Source organism: Octopus sinensis, linkage group LG4 (genome assembly GCF_006345805.1).
Source record: "Octopus sinensis linkage group LG4, ASM634580v1, whole genome shotgun sequence".
NCBI classification, from domain to species: domain Eukaryota; kingdom Metazoa; phylum Mollusca; class Cephalopoda; order Octopoda; family Octopodidae; genus Octopus; species Octopus sinensis.
The window spans coordinates 33,325,149-33,346,063 of record NC_043000.1 but is presented as its reverse complement, the minus strand read 5'-3'; the positions used below and the strand labels follow the sequence as shown (position 1 = coordinate 33,346,063).

At 37.2% G+C, this 20,915-nt stretch overlaps 2 protein-coding genes across 2 annotated transcripts in view; one reads left to right on the top strand and one right to left on the bottom strand.

Annotated features, from left to right (window-relative positions):
* Positions 1 to 383: 383 nt before the first annotated feature.
* The window catches only part of LOC115210835 (60S ribosomal protein L29-1), a 34,908-nt gene continuing 14,376 nt past the window's right edge, over positions 384 to 20,915 (top strand). Inside the window, exon 1 of the mRNA XM_029779584.2 lies at positions 384 to 484. The gene's annotated coding sequence lies outside the window, so the exon portion shown is untranslated. The remainder of the gene's footprint in view (positions 485 to 20,915) is intronic.
* Positions 11,584 to 20,361, bottom strand: LOC115210834 (G-protein coupled receptor moody-like). Its single transcript, XM_029779583.2, has 3 exons — positions 19,909 to 20,361; positions 14,632 to 14,835; positions 11,584 to 12,425 (listed from the first exon to the last, which is right to left on the bottom strand). The coding sequence occupies exons 1-3, from the start codon at positions 20,072 to 20,074 to the stop codon at positions 11,662 to 11,664; spliced, it is 1,134 nt and encodes a 377-aa protein (XP_029635443.1). The 5' UTR covers positions 20,075 to 20,361; the 3' UTR covers positions 11,584 to 11,661.

The following is a 20,915-nucleotide window of genomic DNA, read 5'->3' as shown; positions in this document are numbered from 1 at the left end:
CAGCAAAAGCAACCGATAGAATAACTACTGGGCTTAAAAAATAAGTCCTAGGATTGATTTGATTGATTAAAAACCCTTCTTGGCGGTGCTCCAGCATGGCTGCAGTCAAATGACTGAAACAAGTAAAAGAATAAAAGAATATACATATATATATAAAATTATTATTTGAGGAAATAAAATCCAGACTTATAAGGAAAAAGAATTCAATTTAGAAATACTAAATCAAATTCCACACATTATAATATATATTTTCTAGATGTTGTAATTTAATTATTCATTTTGAATTGATAAAAGATGTTTTTTTCTAATATTTTATATATATATATATATATATAGATAGATAGATAGATAGATAGATAGAGTGTGTGTGCGTGTGTAGACACCTAGAATTATCTATTACCTCCCTTGAGGTAACTCTTTCTCTTCTTCCTGTCACTCTGTTTATTTCCCCCTTTTCCGCCATCGCTGTAGAATTGTGAAGAAGGTAAGCTGACATGTTTCTGAAAATCCATCTCCATCGATGTTATTCTGTTATTCCATGTAGTAAAAACGTTTCAGTTAGTCAACGTATTCTTCAGTCTAAGTATACCTTCAGTTTCGAACATTTTCAATCGTTTATTTCTTTCGAAAATTGATATTTAAATCCGAGCATATTGTGATAAGTATTTCTCCAAATGTTTCACGTGTTACTTCGTCCCACGTTGAATTTTTGTTTAATTATTTCTCTCATAAAGTTGTAAATTTGAGATTAGAGAGCCTCTTACAAAGCAGTTTTTATTTTAACCGAACGATAGTTTAAATCTAGGCGATTATTTATTAAAACCATAAATATTTCATTTCGCAATCGTGTCGTGTCCCAGTTTGCTTGAAAGTTGTTCCTTAATTTTAAGTTATTCCTTATTAAATATTTTTGACTTTAGAAATGATACTTATGATTCAAATTTTTTATTTTGTATGTTTACTTGTGTAGTTATTTAATTAGCTAAGTTTAATTAACATTTAATTTTATAGATGTTAATCGTAAATCTGTATGATTAACGACGAAAGTTCGGAATTAAAATTAATGCAATTAGTTAATAAATGACAGATTGTAATTACGAATAATATCCCGTGTACTACTTGAGAACAGTGGTCCCGGCGCTCGCATCCGCGCTAGCTACTCGTGACTAGTCGATCCTACAACGACTACTTAGCAAAGTAAATAAAACACAAAATAAATAACTTTTTGCACAAAGTAAGGATCCGATTAGTCATGACTAGCTAGCGCGGATACGCGAGTGCGCGCACCGGGACCACTGTTCTCAAGTAGTACCATTAGTTAATAAATGAGAGATTGTAATTACGATTAGTATCCTGTTTATATCCACCTGGTAGTGTGGTAGTTATTAATACGTGGCTCCGTAGTTGAGAAGCTGGTTTCTCAACCACATGGTTACACGTTCAGTCCCTCTTTGTGGCACCTTAAGCGAGTGTCTATAGAGACCTGGTTTGTAAGTGAATTTGGTGGACGGAAACTGAAGGAAGACCGTTGTATTTTTGCGTTACTGTTTACAAACAGTTTCCAATCTGCCGTGAAATTATAATTGTCCAGGGACAGTATTATATTGGTAAATTTTTACAAGTGCAGCCCCCCACGCGGCGTGGTGGGATGCACTTGAAAGAAATATTCCCCTCAGTTTTGAAGTTGCAAACAATCAAATCCAGCGTGGGGATACATCCCCCATCAGGAACTGCTCATGATTTATAAGGGTGTTCACTTCTGGTATTATTTTAAACTTTAAACATTAATGCAATTGTATTCTCTTTTAACTATCTTTTATCTTTCGTTAGTGGTAGGCTTAAGATTATTTGAAATCAAATCTTGTCTCGAAACTCTGTTTCTACGTTTGTGTTTCAGTCAAAGGAGCACCATTATTTCTTTTGTAGAGATTCAGATCAAAGAGAGAGAATGGCACAGACAATCTTGTGTGTGTGTGGAATATACACACACAAGCAGACGCAGGCATAGCTGTTTGGTAAACACACCGCATGGCCCCTTAGGCAAATGGTCTTCTATAGACCTTGGCTGACCAACGAATTGGGAGTGGATTTGGTTGACGGAAACAAGCTTGCCATTTGTGTTTGTGTACCCTTGTCTAAAAGTCACGCGAGCAATGGTTGTAAACGAGCGTCACCGTCATACAAGTGAGGTTGTCCATTTCCAGCTTTATGTGAAAAACATACCTGATCATGGGTGTAATATTACCTTGCTTGGAAACTAAGGGTTGGTGGCAGGAAAGGCAGTCAGTTATTGATCCCTCAAATTCCCTATGACTGATGCAATCATGAAATTGTGTCTTCAGAGGATGATGGGGGTAAATTTGTGAGGATTTAAAAAAAAAACAAGATTAAAGAACCTGTAAAATTGATGCTTAATTGAAGTGCATGGGCTGAATGAAATTTGTTGAGATAGATTCTGTATGGCTGGATGTCCTTCCTGTAGCCAACCCTTACCTGATACTTCCCCATAATCAGACATGTTTTTCACAGGAGATTGGAAACCCACCATTTGCAGGACGGTGACACTCGTTTACAGCCATTGCAAAATGTCAAGACAAAGAGTAACGCACACACATGCATATATGATAGACTTCTTTCGGTTTCTACCTTTCAAATCCACTCAAGGCTGTAGTTAACTCAGGGCCAAAGTAGAAGACACTTGCCCTGATCTTGAAACCATGGGGTTTGGAGGCAAAGACTTCCTACCACATGGATACATAAAGATCATGTAGTATATGTTGAAAGCTCCTTTGATGTGGTGAGAAAAACTCTACATTAAATCTCCAATCTCAATTTTTGACAAATAAAGGAGTTCAGTCTCTGCACTATGCACTCAGACACCTGTTTGTTCCAGTCTAGCAGCCTAAGCATGCAATCTTCATCGTTTAACATCCACTTTCCATGCTGGCATGGGTTGGACGGTTTGAATGAGGACTGATAAGCCAGGAAGCTGCACCAGACTCCAATCTGATCTGGTAAAGTTTCTACAGCTGGATGCCCTTCCTAATGCCAACCACTCCGAGAGTGTAGTGGGTGCTTTTTATGTGCCACCGGCACAGGACCAGTCTGGTGGCACTGGTAATGACCACGGTAAATATTTACTGAGTTCTTATATAGAAAAGCTAGGCTTTCTGGGCTATGGTGTTCTAACATTTTGTCTAAAACGAAAGAGCCTTTACAGGTTCAAATATGTATCTGCTGCATATTTGAACTGATCTCAAGTTTATGTTGTGTCACTGGGTCAAGAGGGGACTTTGCACCATCCACAGATCTGGTCATTGGCCCTCAGCAGGTTGTCCTGTAGAAACCTCCAGTTGTCTTCCACATCATGTGATGCTATATTCCCTTCTATTTCGTCAAAGGCTTCGATTAATATGTCTCTAAATTTCTGTCCATTCACAGGATCCTTACGTTTCCAGACCCTTCTCCGTGCTGGTCGTCTTCTGGGCATCCATTTAGCCCTGATCCTGAAGTCGCTATCTACTAGTCTATGTTGTGGGATACATTCTTCGCCTGAGAAGGTTTTGGCATTTATTAGCAGCCATCTTTCCCTTTTTCCAGCGAGGATGTAGTCAATTTGGCTAGTGTGTCTGCCAGAATGGTAGGTGACTGGCAGGTTTCCTGAAGTTAATATTGCAAACCATAAGATCATTTGCATTGCAGAACTCAAGCAGCCTGGTTCCCTCCTCATTGCAAGAACCAAAACCGTAGCCTCCATGTATGCCATGGAAGGCCCCTGCATGTTGTCCAACATGTTCATTGACGTCACTAGCCAAATCGTCAATGAGGTAGTCTGCAAGAGGGTGTCATAAAATCGGTCATTCTGTCCATCAGGTAGCCCCGGCTGAGGGGCATAGGCTGATGTAATGGTTGCTAACCCATGATGTAGCTCTAATCTTCTGGTACACACGCACATACACATATGTAGTATCTTGATTTGAAATAGAGGTTGATATGACTGCAACTAAAATATGTCCTGAGGTGTATATTGAGGGTAATACTCAATCTTGGCCATACCAACCCGGCTCTAGTTCCGAGTACAAATGTCTTCTTTACAATAAGTTTTGAATTAAAATCTTCCACCAAACCTTAGTCACAATTTATGTTCCTAACACTAGCTGAATAATAACCAAGTTTTTATACTAAATTCTTTGTTATATTTAAAATTAATTGAAAGAAACACAGAGCATCTCAACAGGAATATGGTAACAAAAGGCTTAAATCCTGTAAAAGACTAACCTTTGTTGTGATCTTGTGACAGTATTTTAATATTATTTAGCTTTGACTTGATTGGAGTTTGTGTGTGGACACCGATGCAACTGCATTAAATACACCTCGATAGATTTAGTTTCTTTTGTGACGGCTTGTACATCAGTGACTGGTTGCAGATAGAATTTCACTGTCTCTTTGGAATTCTTGACAGTGAATATGATGAGAAATGACGATCGATTCTGATGGCCCCTTACACTTTGGTGGAGGGGGATTCATTTGTAGTCAACTGCGCACTGATTCACTGTTGAGGATCTGTCCCCTTGTGCAAGCAAAGTGGTTGTGATGGACTCTGGTGTAATTACATGTATGGCCCACATCATGCTCCACTTGCTATAGACCTCTTTTCATCATTCCTAGCATCTACATCCACCCCCTGTTGCTGCTCTCTGTTCTTCACCTTATCTTGACACACTCTTGTTCCTTGTTATCATCATTTTTATCTCCTTCCATATGTAATGTGAGGTTGTGCTTAAGTTTCTACTAAACCCACCCCACTACCCCTATCACTAAATCTCTCTAAACTTTACCCTTCTATTACTCTTTTCTTTGGACGTCTTTCGGTCCCTCCATTAACACCCTTGTAACAAAAGCCGTTCCTCATATTTTATATTGGGCTCTTCAGTCTTTGCAGCTACAAAGTGACTTTTCTAATGTTGGTGCCTGTTAAAAAGTACCCAGTAGTCTGTAGAATGGTTGGCATTAGGAAAGGCAACAACAGAAATCTCAGAGTATTTTCATTTGTCCTCAGCTTGTTTGTTATTAACACGTTTTGGCTGATATACCCTCCAGCCTCCATCAGGTGTCTTGGCGAAATTTCGAACCCGGGTTCTCATTTCTAAGGTATTTTTCGGTGTTATTCAGTTCACTGCCGAAAATCAAACTTGTAATCTTGGGGTTAGTGGCCTGCGCTCTTAACAACTACGCCATATGCCTGTGGTTAAGAATTCTTGCCAAAACTGAAACTGGAGCAATATGTGATCTTTTGACCCATTGGGTCCTATTCAACCATCTAAAACTGGGTCTCCACCAGGGTCCATATGGCTCTAAGTGGTGGTGGTGGTGGGGGCTCATGTAAGATTTTGTTAAAATTTATTTGCAATGAATTGCTTATAACTTTTACAATATACAAAATATTTTAATTTTATTTTCTACAATTCCTAATAATTTTCTCTATTAAAGGCACAAGGCGTGAAATTTTGAGGGAAGGGACTAGTGTGTAACTGGTACTTTATCGACCATGAAAGGATCAAAGGCAAAGTTGACCGAGGTGGAATTTGAACTCAGAACGTAGCAGTTGGTGAGATGCTGCTAAGCATTTCGTCAAGCATGTTAACGATTCTGCCAGCTCACCGCCTAATAATATTCTAAGAATATAATAGGATTTTTTAAAAAATCGAATGGCTATGGGGGTATATTGGAGTAGAATGGAAATCAGAGGGGTCCATAGATTAAAAGAAAAAAATTGGTTGAGAACCACTGATCCAAATTACTGGTATGGAAATTATATTCAGGTCCCCAGAGCAGGGTTTGATGGTATTATTTGCAGCATCTGTCTCAGGTGTTGCTTGTTTACAATTAATCTTTCTGCTCTTTTCGTTAGCTTTCTTTAATAGTTTAGCCGGGATGTAGATACAGAATTAATGTAGCATATCTAAATCATCACCATCATACATTCTCCATGTTGGCATGGTTTGACGGGAGGCTGGCAAGCCTGAGGGCTGCACCAGGTACCGCTCAGCTATACCAACATTTTATCTTCAGCCACACATACACACCCATGCACATCTTCCTTTCTATATTCTGATACGGTTTTATTTTTAACTCCTGTAATTTCACCGAAATACATTAAGCCTCAAGCTGCTGCAGCTATTTATTTTGTGATTGCTTATCTCTGATTGTGGCCTCTCTTAGTCATCATTCAGTGCTGGGATTATATTTAAAAACTGCAAGTGCACTTCTGCTTAACACAAGTGTGTGTGTGTGTATGTATTTAAATACAAGTGCATGTGTGTATATACTATATACCTGAACACAAGCAAGTATACAAGTGTGCATCTACTTGTATGATTTGTCCGCATTACTCCATAAGGAACATCGTATATATATATATATATATATATATATATAATCAAAATAAGCAACAAGTATATCCAGGGTAGAGTAGTACAATTGTTTCATGCTACTTCATTTTATTAAACACTAGCCTGAAACAATTGTACTACTCTACCTCGGATATACTTGTTGCTTATTTTGATTATAATCACCCCATTTGATTTATATGGATAATACCATACAAAATTCTGGTGCCTTTGACTTAAGTACCATATTCATCTGAATATATATATGTATATTATATATATATATATATATGTGTGTGTGTGTGTGCTCCTTCTTGGGTGGGACACCGTTTCGTTGTGGGGTTACTCATTTTCACCAGCGAAGTCGAGTGGGGCAGCATAAAACGAAACTCAGGAAAACTGCATCGTCTGATCCGGGAATTGAAACCACAATCTTATGACGAGTCGAACACCAAGCCATGCGCCACTGCATAGACTTGTGTATTTGGACACAATGCCTACCTTAGTGTGTATCTGTTTAAACACACTGATTGTGCATCCACCCCACCTTTCATTTTATGCTCAGATGCCCTTGATATCAATTATTCTAGTCTCGGTGTTCGTCTTTCTTTTTTTTATTCCAAAAGTCATGTTGCTGCATTTATTTATATAGAATGGAGAAGACCTCAGTTCGTGTCCACTTTCCATCATGGCATGAGCAGGGCCTCACTCCGTTTTATTTTTGGCATGATTTCTATGGCTGGTTATTTTTCCTTACAAGGTGTCCTGGGTGAGTTTTATAGTGGCGCCAGCACTTTGGGTTTGTCTGGTACCTTGCGAGGGCTAAAGTCATTGCTATTCTCTGTCTCTCTCAGCACAATTAATAAACGAACTCTTGAGAAATAATATTGGTGGACCAATAAATACATTCATCGCTGGCCTGGTTATGTTGTCTAATTAGACCAAGACCTGTCTAGTTATCTCCCTTTCCTTTCAAACTCTGATCAATCCAAATTTGTCGATAAATTCAATGAATTATCTCCCCTTTCCCTGTGAGGGCCTCTGACCATTATCCCTTAGAAGGGCTTTCTTTTCTCGTTCTGCAATTGAACAGGAAATTTGAGAAATTTCTTGCTTCCATCATGAAGGAGGTTATTCCCTCACAACATACTGTGTGCGCGTGTTTATTTGAAAACACGACTGGTGTATGCTTTTATCTTGTCTCAGTCATTGGACAGTAGCCATCCCGGGGTTCTGCCTTGAAGGGTTTAGACAAATCGACCTCGGAACTCAACTTTTTTAAAGCTTTGTACTTATTCCTGTCAGTCTCTCTTGCTGTTAATTTACAAGGACGTAAACAAACCAACACTGTCAAGTGTTGGTGGGGGACAAAGACAGCCATGTATAAATGACAAACTTATTTCAGTTTCCCTCAGTCAAATCCACTCTGAAGGCTTGGTTGGCCTAGGCTGTAAGAAAGGTACTTCCCCAAGGTGCTGCACAGTGGGACCGAACCCAGAACAATGTAGTTGAGTAGCAAACTTCTTACCACACAACATAAATCGTAGAGTATCTCTTTTATCACCCCTCTTAAAAAATCAACTTGCTTGAAGTTGTTGCTTGTTCTGTGGCACAAACTTTCTGCTTTAAAAAATATCTAAATAACAACTTTCAGAAAAGTTCCAAACAGCTTAAAGACAGTTATTTTACTATTAGTTTGGGGGAAAATTTTTTTGTGCCTTGTTAAAATAATGCTTTATATATATATATTTTGTGGTGTGTATTCATTCAGTTCACTCAAACTTTTTCCTCAACCTAGTAAAATCTTTATTTCCAAAATCGAAACCAAGTCAGTGTATTTCAACAGAAATATAATAACAAAAGGGTTAACAGACACCACAGATGTGTCTATTAATAATAATAATAATAATAATAATAATAATAATTCAACAATTAAGTACAGACACATTGGGGAAGATGATCTCCTTTCATGTGAATAATTAAAAAAAATCTTAAATATGTTGATTTTTAATTAAAGAACTGTTTTTATCAATTAGCCATTTGCCTTTCTGAATCTGATTTCTTTAGATTCTTATCTTCCTGTTATCTAGAGTCGACGGTACCTGGTGGAACTGTCTGTAAGGTCTTTAGATAAACTATATTGGAATGGTTTTCTGAATGTTTTACAGTGAATATGATGAGAAATGACGATCGATTCTGATGGCCCCTTACGCCTTATGGTGCTGGGGGATTCATCTGAAGTCAACTGCGCACTGATTCACTGTTAAAGATCTCTGCTTGTGTGTCGTTTTAATGTCCACTTTTCCCTTGCTTGCATGGGTCGGATGGAATTTGTCAAGGGAGATTTTCTCTGGCCAGAAAACCTGTTGTTAACCCTCACCTTTTTCCAAGGAATGTAATATTTCCCCATGACCAAATATGTTTTCATGTAAGATTAGGAATGGACATTCCCTGCATGAAGGTGATCATGGTGTCAAAGAAAAGGAGATACGCACCTGTATGAAGGCCTTTTTCACTTTCTGTCTTTTCAGTTCCACTCATACGGTTTTGGTCAGCCTGGGGCTATAGTAGAAGACGCTTGCCCAGGGTGCCACGTAAAAAACACCCTACACACTTTCTAAAGTTGGTTTTAGGAAGGGTATACAGCTGTAGAAACCATGCCAAACAAACAATTGGGTCCTGACGCAGCTCTCTGGCTTATTAACCCCTATCAAATCACCCAACCCATGCCAGTATGGAAAACAAATGTGAAATGATATATATATACACACTTTTCTGCTCTAGGCACAAGTTCTGAAGTTTTTGGGGAGGGGGAGCATCGATTAGATTGATTCCAGTACGCAACTGGTACTTAATTTATTGACCTTGAAAGGATGAAAGGCAAATTCGACCTTGGTGGAATTTGAGCTCCGAATGTGAAAACAGACAAAATACTGCTAAGCATTTTGCCCGGCATGCTGACATTTCTGCCAGCTTGCCGCCTATTTATATCTGTGCAGGCGTGGCTGTGTGGTAAGGAGCTTGCTTCCCAACCCCATGGTTCTGGGTTCAGTCCTAATGTGTGGCACCTCGGGCAGGTGTCTTCTGCTATATCCTTGGGTCAACAAAATCCTACTTCTCAACATGGTCACCGTTTCTCTCAATAGCAATGTTCTACCTTTGAATGAAAGCATGTATCCCTGCCCTGTAATATTCTGCTAACTGTTCTTTGAGCCACTTCTTCACTACCTCCACCATATTTAGTGCCTTCAGACTATCATCTCTTCGGTACCACGGAAGAAGGTTTGAGAGGCAAACATTAATTCCAGTGACGAAGAAATGAAAACTGTAGTGAAGAAGTGGCTCAAAGAACTGTCAACAGAATATTACAGGGCAGGGATACATGCTCTCATTCAAAGGTGGAACATTGCTATTGTGAGAAACAGTGACTATGTTGAGAAGTAGGGATATGATCCACCACAGGACCAACTTCATTTTGATGTATGATACATTTCCCTGTGTTGGTAATTATACCTGTCCTAAACAGAATAGCATTACTTTTTGACTCACCCTCGTATATCGGTTAAAGTCTACCAAGTTTCACTTGGAATACTTGGTTGATGGGATTCCTGCAGTGTGTTAGAACCCCCAACCATGTTCTAAAGTAAACTTTTTTACCACACACCTTCATCTGTACCAATTACTACATATTACACTAACTATAAGTGTAACTTTTCATTATTTGGTTCCTGAATTAGCAATGGAATTAAACACAGTTGAATTTATCCTTAACTGCCTGCCTCTCTCTTTATATATATATATATATATATATATATATATATATATATATATATATATATATATATATACATACATACATATACATTTCTGTATCTCTATAAACATCTGTCCCTGTATATGTCTGTATCATACACTACTAAACTTCTCATTTTCATCATCTTCCTGTTCCCTCAACTGTGACAAATCAGTGTTTGGTAACCCATTTCTTGATTCAGGAACTGATTGCATTTTAAGTGTCTCTTTTCTATACACAGTATGCACACCCAAGGCCATCATTCTGATGTCGTTGTGCAATGGGTGTATGTTGCATTTTCATATTAACACTGGTTGGGTGGTGATGTCTCCTTTTTGCAAAATGACCAGCTGTTTGGTGTGTGAAGATGTAGGATTTAGAACTTTACTTGAAGATCAAGATGTGGGACAAAGTGGTGAAAAAGGATCTTCAGACATTGGGGTGTGGGCAGAGGGGATGACAGTAGAGTGAGGCTTCTGGTGGTGTCCCCTGCATCCCTCTCCAGCTGAGCATTTCTAGTCTTGCAGACTCGTGGGTGCTGATGCTGTGTAAAAGCACCCTTTTTACTCTCTGTAAAGTGGTTGGCATTAGGAAGGGCATCCAGCCATAGACACCATGCCAAAACAGACATGCCTGGCCAACTCCTATCAAACCGTCCAACCCATGCCAGCATGGAAAATGGATGTTAACTGATGATGGTAGGAGTGAAGGTGTAGTAAGAACATTTTTTAATCAGTGATTTAGACGCTTTAATTACTAATGAAATAATAACAATTAAAAAAAAAGGGGCAATAAATTGCAGTATAATGATAAACAGAAGTTCTGTAAGTGAACAGCAACAACAAAAATCTTGCATAGACATGTGTATATGAAGGTTAGGAGGTGTGCTGGTGACATAGATGCAACAGGAGGCCACAGTTTTGGCTTGAAAATATGGAAATTAATCAATGACTTAGATGTAAGTAATATAGATTGTGAGTGTTGGTCATTTGTGGAGTTTGAGTAAAAGCTGGACACTGGGCCTTGAATTCTATTTTTACTCTTTGATGCAATGTCATTTTGATAATTTCCTGGTAGCAGTAATTATTTTGCGTAGTGGTGACTTTTAGCTTATTAACACTGGTTTACAAACAATCCATTCTGGAAATTTCCTTAGGTTTTGTGGTGGTAATGGTCAGATGGCCTGAAACTGCAGCCCCCCCCCCCTTTTTTTTATATGTCTTTTGGAGGGTGTATGGGAATGTATATTGGTTTAAAAAACTGATTTCTCTCTCTCCCACTGGGTGATAAATATATTTATAGTGCAGTTACATACATTGTATGTAGGTTTTAAAATGGAAACAAATCTGCCAAAAATGAACGAAATCATTGGTATGAAGGAGTGAAAGCCAAGACTAATGATTTAATTAGATTAATTTATTAAAATAACATACATCTGCTGATATTTTGATTAAAGTCTGTTCACCTAATTTGGTTGTATTAGCATAACGTTTGATGTAATTCGTTATTTGATAGGTTTGTGTCTGTTTTTTTTGGCAGAGTGGACAGCAAAGTGACTTGTGGTTGTTGTGTGGAGGGTTTTGTGATGAGGGTGCTCAGGTGGATTACAGTGATGGGTGGAATGTTATGGTTGATCTTAAGTCTGCAGCTGATGAGCTTTTTGTATGCATGACTGAATTGTGAATTCGTCAAGCCATAGATGACAGGGTTTACAGCACTTCCGAAATAAATACACAACCTACAAAATAGGTGGTGAGGTTTTGAAAGGATATAATAGAGATCTATTATAGCAGTAATTGTACAGGGGAAATAAAACAAAATAAAAAGGGAGATGATGGTTAACATCATCTTGGTCATGCGTTTCTCATTTCGTTCTCGCTGTTGTGAAGTAATGGAATCCTTTAAAGAAGGCAGTCTTAGGTGGCGAGCTTTGGATGCCTGGTAGATCCCTATGTAAAAGTAGATGATTATTATGCTTGGCATGAGGGTGCGTAGTAACAATAAAATGTCTTTGAAATATTGTTTGTCCTCAAATAGATTGCATGTTGCTAGTCTCTCCACGTAACCAAATTTTCCCCAAACTTGTAATAATGGCGGCAGCAGACACAGCAATGGTAACAGCCATGCAATACTTAACATGGCTGCAATGTTGATTTGGTTGAAATGGTCCATGTATTTGTGGTAGTTGCCCACAAGTTTGTAACGGTTATAAGCAATTAAAATGATTGTCATAATGGTTGTACCTGCAAAGAAATGAAATTGACAGTTAGTCATCTCTTGTAAAAATTAGGACATCAAGTTTTATTTTGAATTTATCATTTTATAAACCTTAATTTATAGACTGAGCCCCAACAACTTTCATAATGGACCTTTTCAGTTTCGTTTACTAATTTCAATTTTTGGAAATTTTTACCCGTGAAATTTTTCATTTGTTAATTACGAAAATCATATCCATTTATTGGAGAAATTAACGATAAAGACATTACAGACGTATAAAAATGGAACAATTTTTGAAATTCATCCAATCAGATATAGCAGTTTCTGATCCTGTAAGTCACAGTTCTCACACTTGTCGTTTGTTTTTGGAGACAAGTTTCCCTTGCAGTATTTATTTTTGATTATGATGATATTCATTATTTCGAAAGAAACTGGTTATTTTTGTAATTAGTATGAAAAATTATATTTAGTAATTTCCCCCTGCAAAATCAGATCCGGTATATGAATCCAAGATGATACAAATTAAAATTGAAGTCAGGTGGGGGTTGTTTTGGCAGAGATTAAGACAGAGACAAAAATGGAAAACTGAAAGAAGTCAGGGGTTACATTTCTGAAGTAATTGTATAGTTTTTTCCAGATATTAGCAGATATATATATAATATAATATTAGCAGATATACTTTCAGGTACCAACTTCTTTAGTGCTATCAATATTCTGAAGGTTATAGCAATAGTTTACATGGATTTTTAACCCAAGTAAATTAATTTTTATTTCAATTTAATAAATGAAAGTATTAAAGTACTTATGTGTTTTATAACTAATTATCAAATATATTTTTATAGTGACTGTATTCTTAGGGCGACGTGCCATGCTTGAGGAGACCTATTGAGTCAAGTACATCAAAATCAAATGGAAATTGTAGTTGTGATCCCCATGCTGATGGCACGTAAAAAAACACTGTACGAACGTGGTCGATGCCAGCGCTGCCTTGACTGGCTTCTGTGTTGGTGGCATGTAAAAAGCGCCAACTGATCGTGGTCGTTGCCAGCCCCCTCTGGCCCCTGTGCTGGTGGCATGTAAAAAACACCCACTACACTTTCAGAGTGGTTGGCGTTAAGAAGAGCATCCAGCTGGAGCCCAGTCGAGCCGTCCAACCCATGTCAGCATGGAAAACGGACGTTAAACGATGATGATTCTATAAATGACTGGCTAACAACTATATTCGTTCCATAAGGATTAAAATCAAGATTAAGACATGAGATTCATTCATTTTCAATAAGAGATGTCAAGGTATACAAGGGTTCAGATTCAACATAGTTGGTCAGATTTTGATGTCCAATCAAGCGATTGTCTTTTCACTGATTTGTCTAGTGTTAATGTTGCTGGGAGCCAATGATAGATCTAATTAAAAACTGATTGGCTATTAACATGATTTTTTTAAATGTCTTATTCTATGTTGCTATGGGTTAGATGAAACTTTAACCAGACAAGGTTTTTTATGGCTGGATGCCCTTCCAGTCACCACTCCTTGTTTTTGAAATAAGACATTATTTCATTTCACTGGTTGTCTTGTTCTCCTGCTTTACTTAAGGATCTTTTGTTTACTGGAGAGCCAGTGTCTCTGTTTTCCACTTAAGCAGTGCTCATGTTAACACTGAGTTGACTTTCACACAATGCACACACTTGCAATGGGCTTCCATATAGTTTCCATCTGTCATTATCACTCCTGAGGCTTTGGTGGATGTCATTCTACTGTAGGGCCACACCCAAAGCCCCTGGGGTTAAGAAGCAAACCACACAATCCTACCTACCCCTGTAATTTAGTGAAATTGAACAGTGAAAAATATCTGGTGTCCCCCCACACCCTCCACAGTGGTGGGTACATTTCACTTCATTAATTAACATCTCTCCTTATTGCTGCCGCATTTTCCTATTGTCCTGCATGTTCTAGCATCTGTTTTCAATAACCTAGTGGAAATAAAGATTATTCTTTCCTTTCTTTCATAAACTACGTCTCGATAAGACAGAAACATTTTCGACTGATTCAGTCGGTAATTTGGATTGTAATGGTTTCTAATTGACATTTAGGGAATAGTTTAGTTCAGTTTCAGTCCTATTTTCAAAAGGATTAAAAGAAAAGTTGGCCCTTGTGGTAGTAAACTGAATCTCATTAAATTTGTTTTTCCTTGTTGAGAAATTGAAATAAGTATTGTTAAATTTCTAATTCCTTACCTGTTAATGCATAGTCAACAAGTGCAACAAGTCTGCATAGTAACGGGCTTATTCCGGCTGCATGGTGAATATTGGTGTAAGCATGGAATGGTAACACACCCAAGTCAAACACTAGGTTCACCACACTGAGATTGACAATAAAAATATTGGAAGGAGTCTGTAATTTCTTGGAGGTTTTCACAGCCAGAATAACCAGTATGTTTCCTGTGAAAATAAAAAAAAAAACAATGATAATAGCCATGTTGATATTCAACTTCTATTTGATTTTGGAAAGTAAAGAACTTCAATTTATGTGTGTTTTCCATTCTGCCTTGTGTGAAGCAGATCATGACAGTCTTGAGTAAGTCTTTTGGGGACTCACTGTTTTTGTACCCCCACTGGAACAATCGTATCCTGTTATATTTTTGGTTTAGTTTCTTTGATTCAGTACCCTAACCCCTACCAGTTTTCACTATATTATATTTCCCGTGGCAGCAACACCAGAGAGGATGTCAAGTCCTTGATAAGACGAGACTAAATGTTCCTCTTGCCCTTCTCCTTTGTTTATTTATCAACTACCTCACAGACTGTACAGGGCATGTTTTCATTGTGACACCTGATCAAAACTAATGACGAGATGTAGGAATCAATGCTAGTCACCGTCCAACATCTTTCTGTGTGTGTAAAGACTGTGTTTTCCATAGAAAATGCCAAATAGGTCTTTCTATGGCATCATCACCGCCATTATTACAACGCCAGCTTTCCATGCTAGCATGGGTTGGACATATGACTGAGGGCTGGCAAACCAGATGGCTGCACCAGGCTTCAATCTTGATCTGGCAGAAGCCTGGTGCAGTCATACGTCCAACCCATGCTAGCATGGAAAGCGGACGTTAAATGATGATGATGCTGTAGTTATTTTGTTGTTCTTGAGTAATTTCATTGGAATCTCTTTGATCTATCTTGTTATCTCAGGTAGCTTCATTTTCAATTAAATTGTGTTTCAACGTATAATCACACATCAATAATGTTAATATTACTTAAAATAAATTTATCAACTAATCTGCTAATTTCAAATCTTTCTTGAGCATTATAAACTTACGCTAGATAATTTCTGTCTTATCTATTTAAAACCAATGAAAACTAATCCCCTGCCCCCATCCCCATTAATAACATTTAATCAATACGGCAATATTCTTGGGCCTGTTTCAAACAATTTCCGCACTCTTTAGTTATTCCTGCTCTTAAGACTTAGGTGGTGCCAGCTGTTGTTAAGGCTCAACATTAAAACCAACTTTTCTTTAGATGTTAGGGTTTTTCTGGTGATTTCAGAGTCAGCATCCATGGTTATCTTAGTAAGTATTTACTTATCTCTTTAGCTTTCAATTTAGAAGCTGTGGTTGCTGTTGATATGAGTCAGTCAAGATAGGAATTGGGGTTTTTTTTTTGTTTTTTTTTTCTCCTTTCAGATTAGTGGGGATTATCACTTCAAAGGTTTCTCATACACCTAGCATTGATAGAAGTAAATATTTCTATGATCAGTCATACAACTGGAGTTTCTCCTCATCATTACCATCATCTATATTTAGTAAATGTAATTAATAGAGGGTTTATATAATTATTGTATGAGAAGGGTTTTAGTTGGCAGATTTAGTTTGAATTTTCTTCAAAAGTTTTGATTGTTTCTTTATCATTGTTCAACTTTTCCATGCTTGAATGGGTTCCGTGAGAGTATGTTGGGCAGAGTTTTTCTCTGGCCACTTGCTTCCATTTGAGGTAGTAATCTCTCAGTCTATTGAATAACTAACATCCTAGACTTGCTTTATATGGCAGAACTATAAACAATACTATTTTAGGGGGTTTAAATAAAGATCATACAATTGGGCCAAGACATGTCGGTAAGCTTAGATATTGTTTTATGGTGACATTGACAGAAAGCTGTTTTCAAACTGGTGAACATGAGAGAAACACAAACATGCACATACATTATATATGAAAAGCTGCTTCTGTTTCCATCTATCAAATCAACTCAGAGGATTCTAACTGGCTCATGTCTACAGTAGAAGATATTTGCCCAAAGTTCCATGCAGTGGAACTGAACCTTGATATCACAAGGTTCAGAAGTTAACTTTCCAACCACATAACCATGTTGGCTAAATAGAAATTAGCCAACTCCACACTCCAGTGAATTCCTGCAGTTATCGCAGAGAACTGCCATTCTTTTCCCTTTTGTCTTGCAGCTTCTATTCCTTATTTATCCCTTTCTAGTCTTGAAATCTTTATATTATTACAACCCAACCCTTTTTAAGTGTTCTCATTAGACTCATGCCCTCATCTGCAACAGCACATTTGGTCCCAAAGCTGAATTCCATCCCACTGAACATTTGGATTATATTTCTGTATAAGAATTCTCTTGTTTGTGTGTGAGAACCTGTTATTTAGATAAGTGTTTGTGCAACCACCACCTCCACGATTTTTTTTTTTTTTAAAACAGCAGTTAGCCATTTTAATTCAGTCGCTCATCCTTTCACCATTGTGGGTGAGAGAGACATAGAGAAGATGCAGTGAAAAACTTAAGATGTAATTTAACAACCCCTGAAGGATGAAAAGCTCACACGCATACAGTTAAAGCATTGCATAGAAAATGCTGTGTTATTTGTTTCAATGCTCCATGCTCTTGGTCGAAATCTTGCTGAGACCAATTCTACCTTTCACCATTTTAGTTAGTAAACTAAAGTGTCAGAAATCATTAATCAGACCAGGAAAATGAGGGCCTCTGCTAAACATATTACAATGGCATCTTCTATAATTCCTACATCAGGGGTTGATGGTGTAAATCTGGCATGGCCAGCCTTTCTCAAGAAGCAAGCCACATGAGACATGGCTCACTATCAGACAGGCTGCATTTATAAAAATATTGGAGTAATTTTTACATTTGGGTCTGCCATTAAGCAAGCCCCACAGATTGTCCATGATGGGTGTGTTAAACATTCACATGTATTCACATTCATTCTCTTTCTCTCTCATTCATACACACAAAAAATTTCAGTGGCATGCAAGCCTAAAAAAAATATTGCTTTTAAATCACAAATCTGACTTTATCTTTTTATATGATTGACAGCTGGAAATGTGTTATATACATGTGTGTGTGTTGATACTCCAATATTATTCTCTGGTTTAAGTAACACCTGTGTTTATATGCCTCCTTTCCTGTATATACACATATTCCCTACTTTTGTGCCCTTCTGGCTCTCTAATTCCTTCCTCTCTACTACCACTTTCTCCTTACAATTCTACCTTTCAATAAAGTTTAATTTTATTTCACCATCATAAGTGTAATGAAGATAGCTTTCTATAAATTCAGTTTTGTGTCATTTGATTACAGTAAAAGTTTTACATATTGCTTTGGGGCCCGACTTAATAATACCAACACCTGTGATTGCCACCATAAATACCAAATATTCTAGTATTGCTTCTGGCATTGCTTTAATTCTTGTATCAGTTTGCTTCTTCTATGCGTCTTCTCTCTCTTTAAATTTACATTTTTATGCCCTTTTACACACATTTTTCTCTCTGAAGACCAGATTTCTTCTTCCTTACAAAAATAAACTATATTCCACTGTTTGATCTATTAATATTATTTTTTGCTGCCATCAACCCAATATTAAATAATGTCTGCAATATTCTTCTAAATACGAATGTTGGTTAACACCTTTTAATTACCAGTTATTACCAACAATTAATGATGACTGTTTATAATTCCATCTGTTCATCAATAAAGTCAGCAAAGAGACGGAATCAATCATTGCATTTTAATAAAAAACAATTTCAAGCATCAAAATTTACCCCCCCCCCCACATTAAGTTTTGGTTCTTAGTAATATAAAAAGTGTCATTGTCAAGGCTTAGATGTTAGTAAACCAGAGTTGAGTGTACGTTTTCACTTGCTCTTATTATTATTATTATTATATTATTATTATTATTAATCTTGGCTAAGGCAGCAAGCTGGGTAATTTCATGTTGTTTACATCTCTGAGTTCGATGCAAAATGCCACCAAGGTCCACTTTGCCCTTAAATCTTTTCAGGTCGATGTAATCAACTTGCCCTTCCTCCTCCTAAATTGCTGGCCTTGTGCCAAAATTTGAAACCGTTTGCATTGATCGTGGTTAAATTTTTGCATAAATTTTAGAATATGTTTTTAAATAATGAGAAACAAATCAACTGTGAAAGACGAAAGGCAAAGTTGACTTCAGTGGAATTTGAACTCAGAACGTAAAGATGGATTAAAGTGCTGCCAAGCATTTTGCCTGGAATTCTAACAATTCTGCCCACTTGCTACTTCAATGATGATGATAATAATAATAATGGATTGATTTGGGAAGCATCAGTTTTGGCCTGCTTATTATTTTACTGTCTCATTCGTTTGTGAGGAACATGCAAGTAATTTAGGATCACTGTTGTGTGTGTGTGTATTTAAGTATATGTCTTTCTCTCTGTTGGGATAGACAAGTTGGGACTGCATGTTTTACCTTCAGCAGCAATGAAAGACTAAACTTAAAATCCCAGTCAAATAAATATTGATGAGTTTTATTCCTCTAACTGTCATGCTTCCACCATCGCTAAGTGCTTCATTGTTTTCAGTAAGTTGATACACACATACATACATGTGCACAAGCGCACGCACATACACACTTAGATTTGGTAACAATTTGTGAACAAGAATAGTCATTAATAATTTAATAGCCTATCAAAGCTATTAACCCTTTAGCGTTCAGAATAATTTGTCAAAAGTAATCCTTATTTATTCACATTTAAAAAAATTTATCTGATATGATTTTGTAGCTTCAAAATAGGAAAGATGTAATTTGCTTATTTTTAGAATGACATTGCAGGGTAGGTGTGAGATGCTGGTTCTGGCCAGTTTGAGCATAAAATGTGTAGAATATTTGGGTCCAGTCGGTTTAAACACTAAAAGGTTAATGTAACTCCAGTTTAAATTCTTTATTTTCCCAAATGAATTGAGGCAAAAGCAATGCTTTTCAACAGAAAAATGCTATCAAAAGAGTTTCGGTAAAAGTTGAGTGAAACATTGAGATCTGCAGAGGAGTCGAATCTAGAAGTTTGGAGTAGAATACTAAGTACAAAGTCTGGTTTTAATGAAGCACAACGAAATAGAAATTGCTGGGACTGGCTTTTGTAGCATTGTTAAAAAGTTAGGCTTCTGTATGTTTGAGCACTGTAAAATAAAATTTATTGTGACCAAGTTTTGTTAAAGAATATTAAAAACTGAAGACTTACCTGTGGTGCCTGCAATGATGATAATTCCTATAAGAGTAACTGAGATATAAGTAAGAACCAATTCTGTTTCACTGGGAAGCAAGGAACTGGTAGCACTGGACAGATTCTGTTTCTCAATGTCTTTCGTGTCCGGCTGAATGTGTGTGAGTGGATCATCTCGTGCCATGTTAGTCTTCACTTTGGCACAGTAACATTGTTCTAGTCTTTTACAATCAATGACTTCCTTGTATCTGAAGCACACCCACCGTTGTTGCTTCTTCTTGTAGACTTAGCAGATTATTCCATTTGGTTGCTGTAGGGGGTGGTAGGAGTTATCCCACGCACTTGGCTGCTGACAAAACTGATAGACCAGCCTATTCCATTATGGTTCCTTTCTTCCTTTTTGGTTTTTCTCTCTTAGAAGAACTGCTGCTTCTCTACAAGGTGGTAAATTAGATGCTTCTGTTTGGATTTTGAGGCTGGTAAAATATTTTAAAGAAATAAAACTGGTGAGGCTGATTTTCAACCATAATCTTAGAATACAAAAAAAAACAAAAAAACTACATTATTATTATACTGGGCACCTAATTATTGAAAACCTCATTAATATTATTGTATCTTTCTCATTAGGCTTCTATTAACATTCTCGCATTATTTGTCTGCTACATATAGCAGCATTGGTGAGAACCTATTTCATTGCTATCTTTCATCAGTTGGGGTGGGGTGGGCTGATGGCAGTTGCTTTTTCTCTCAAAAGTAATGAAATATTTCACCAGAACAGGTTCCACACATTTTAACCCTTTCGTTACTGTATTTATTTTGAGATGCTCTGTGTTTCTTTCAGTTACTTTAAATATAACAAAGAATTTAGCAAAATAACTTATCATTAAGCTAGTGATTGGAACATAAATTATAACTAAGGTTTGGCTGAAGATTTTAATTCAAAACTTATGAAAACAAAACATTTGTACTCGGAGCTTGAGCCGGTTTCAGCCGGGTTGGTAACGAAAGGGTTAAAATAACAATGA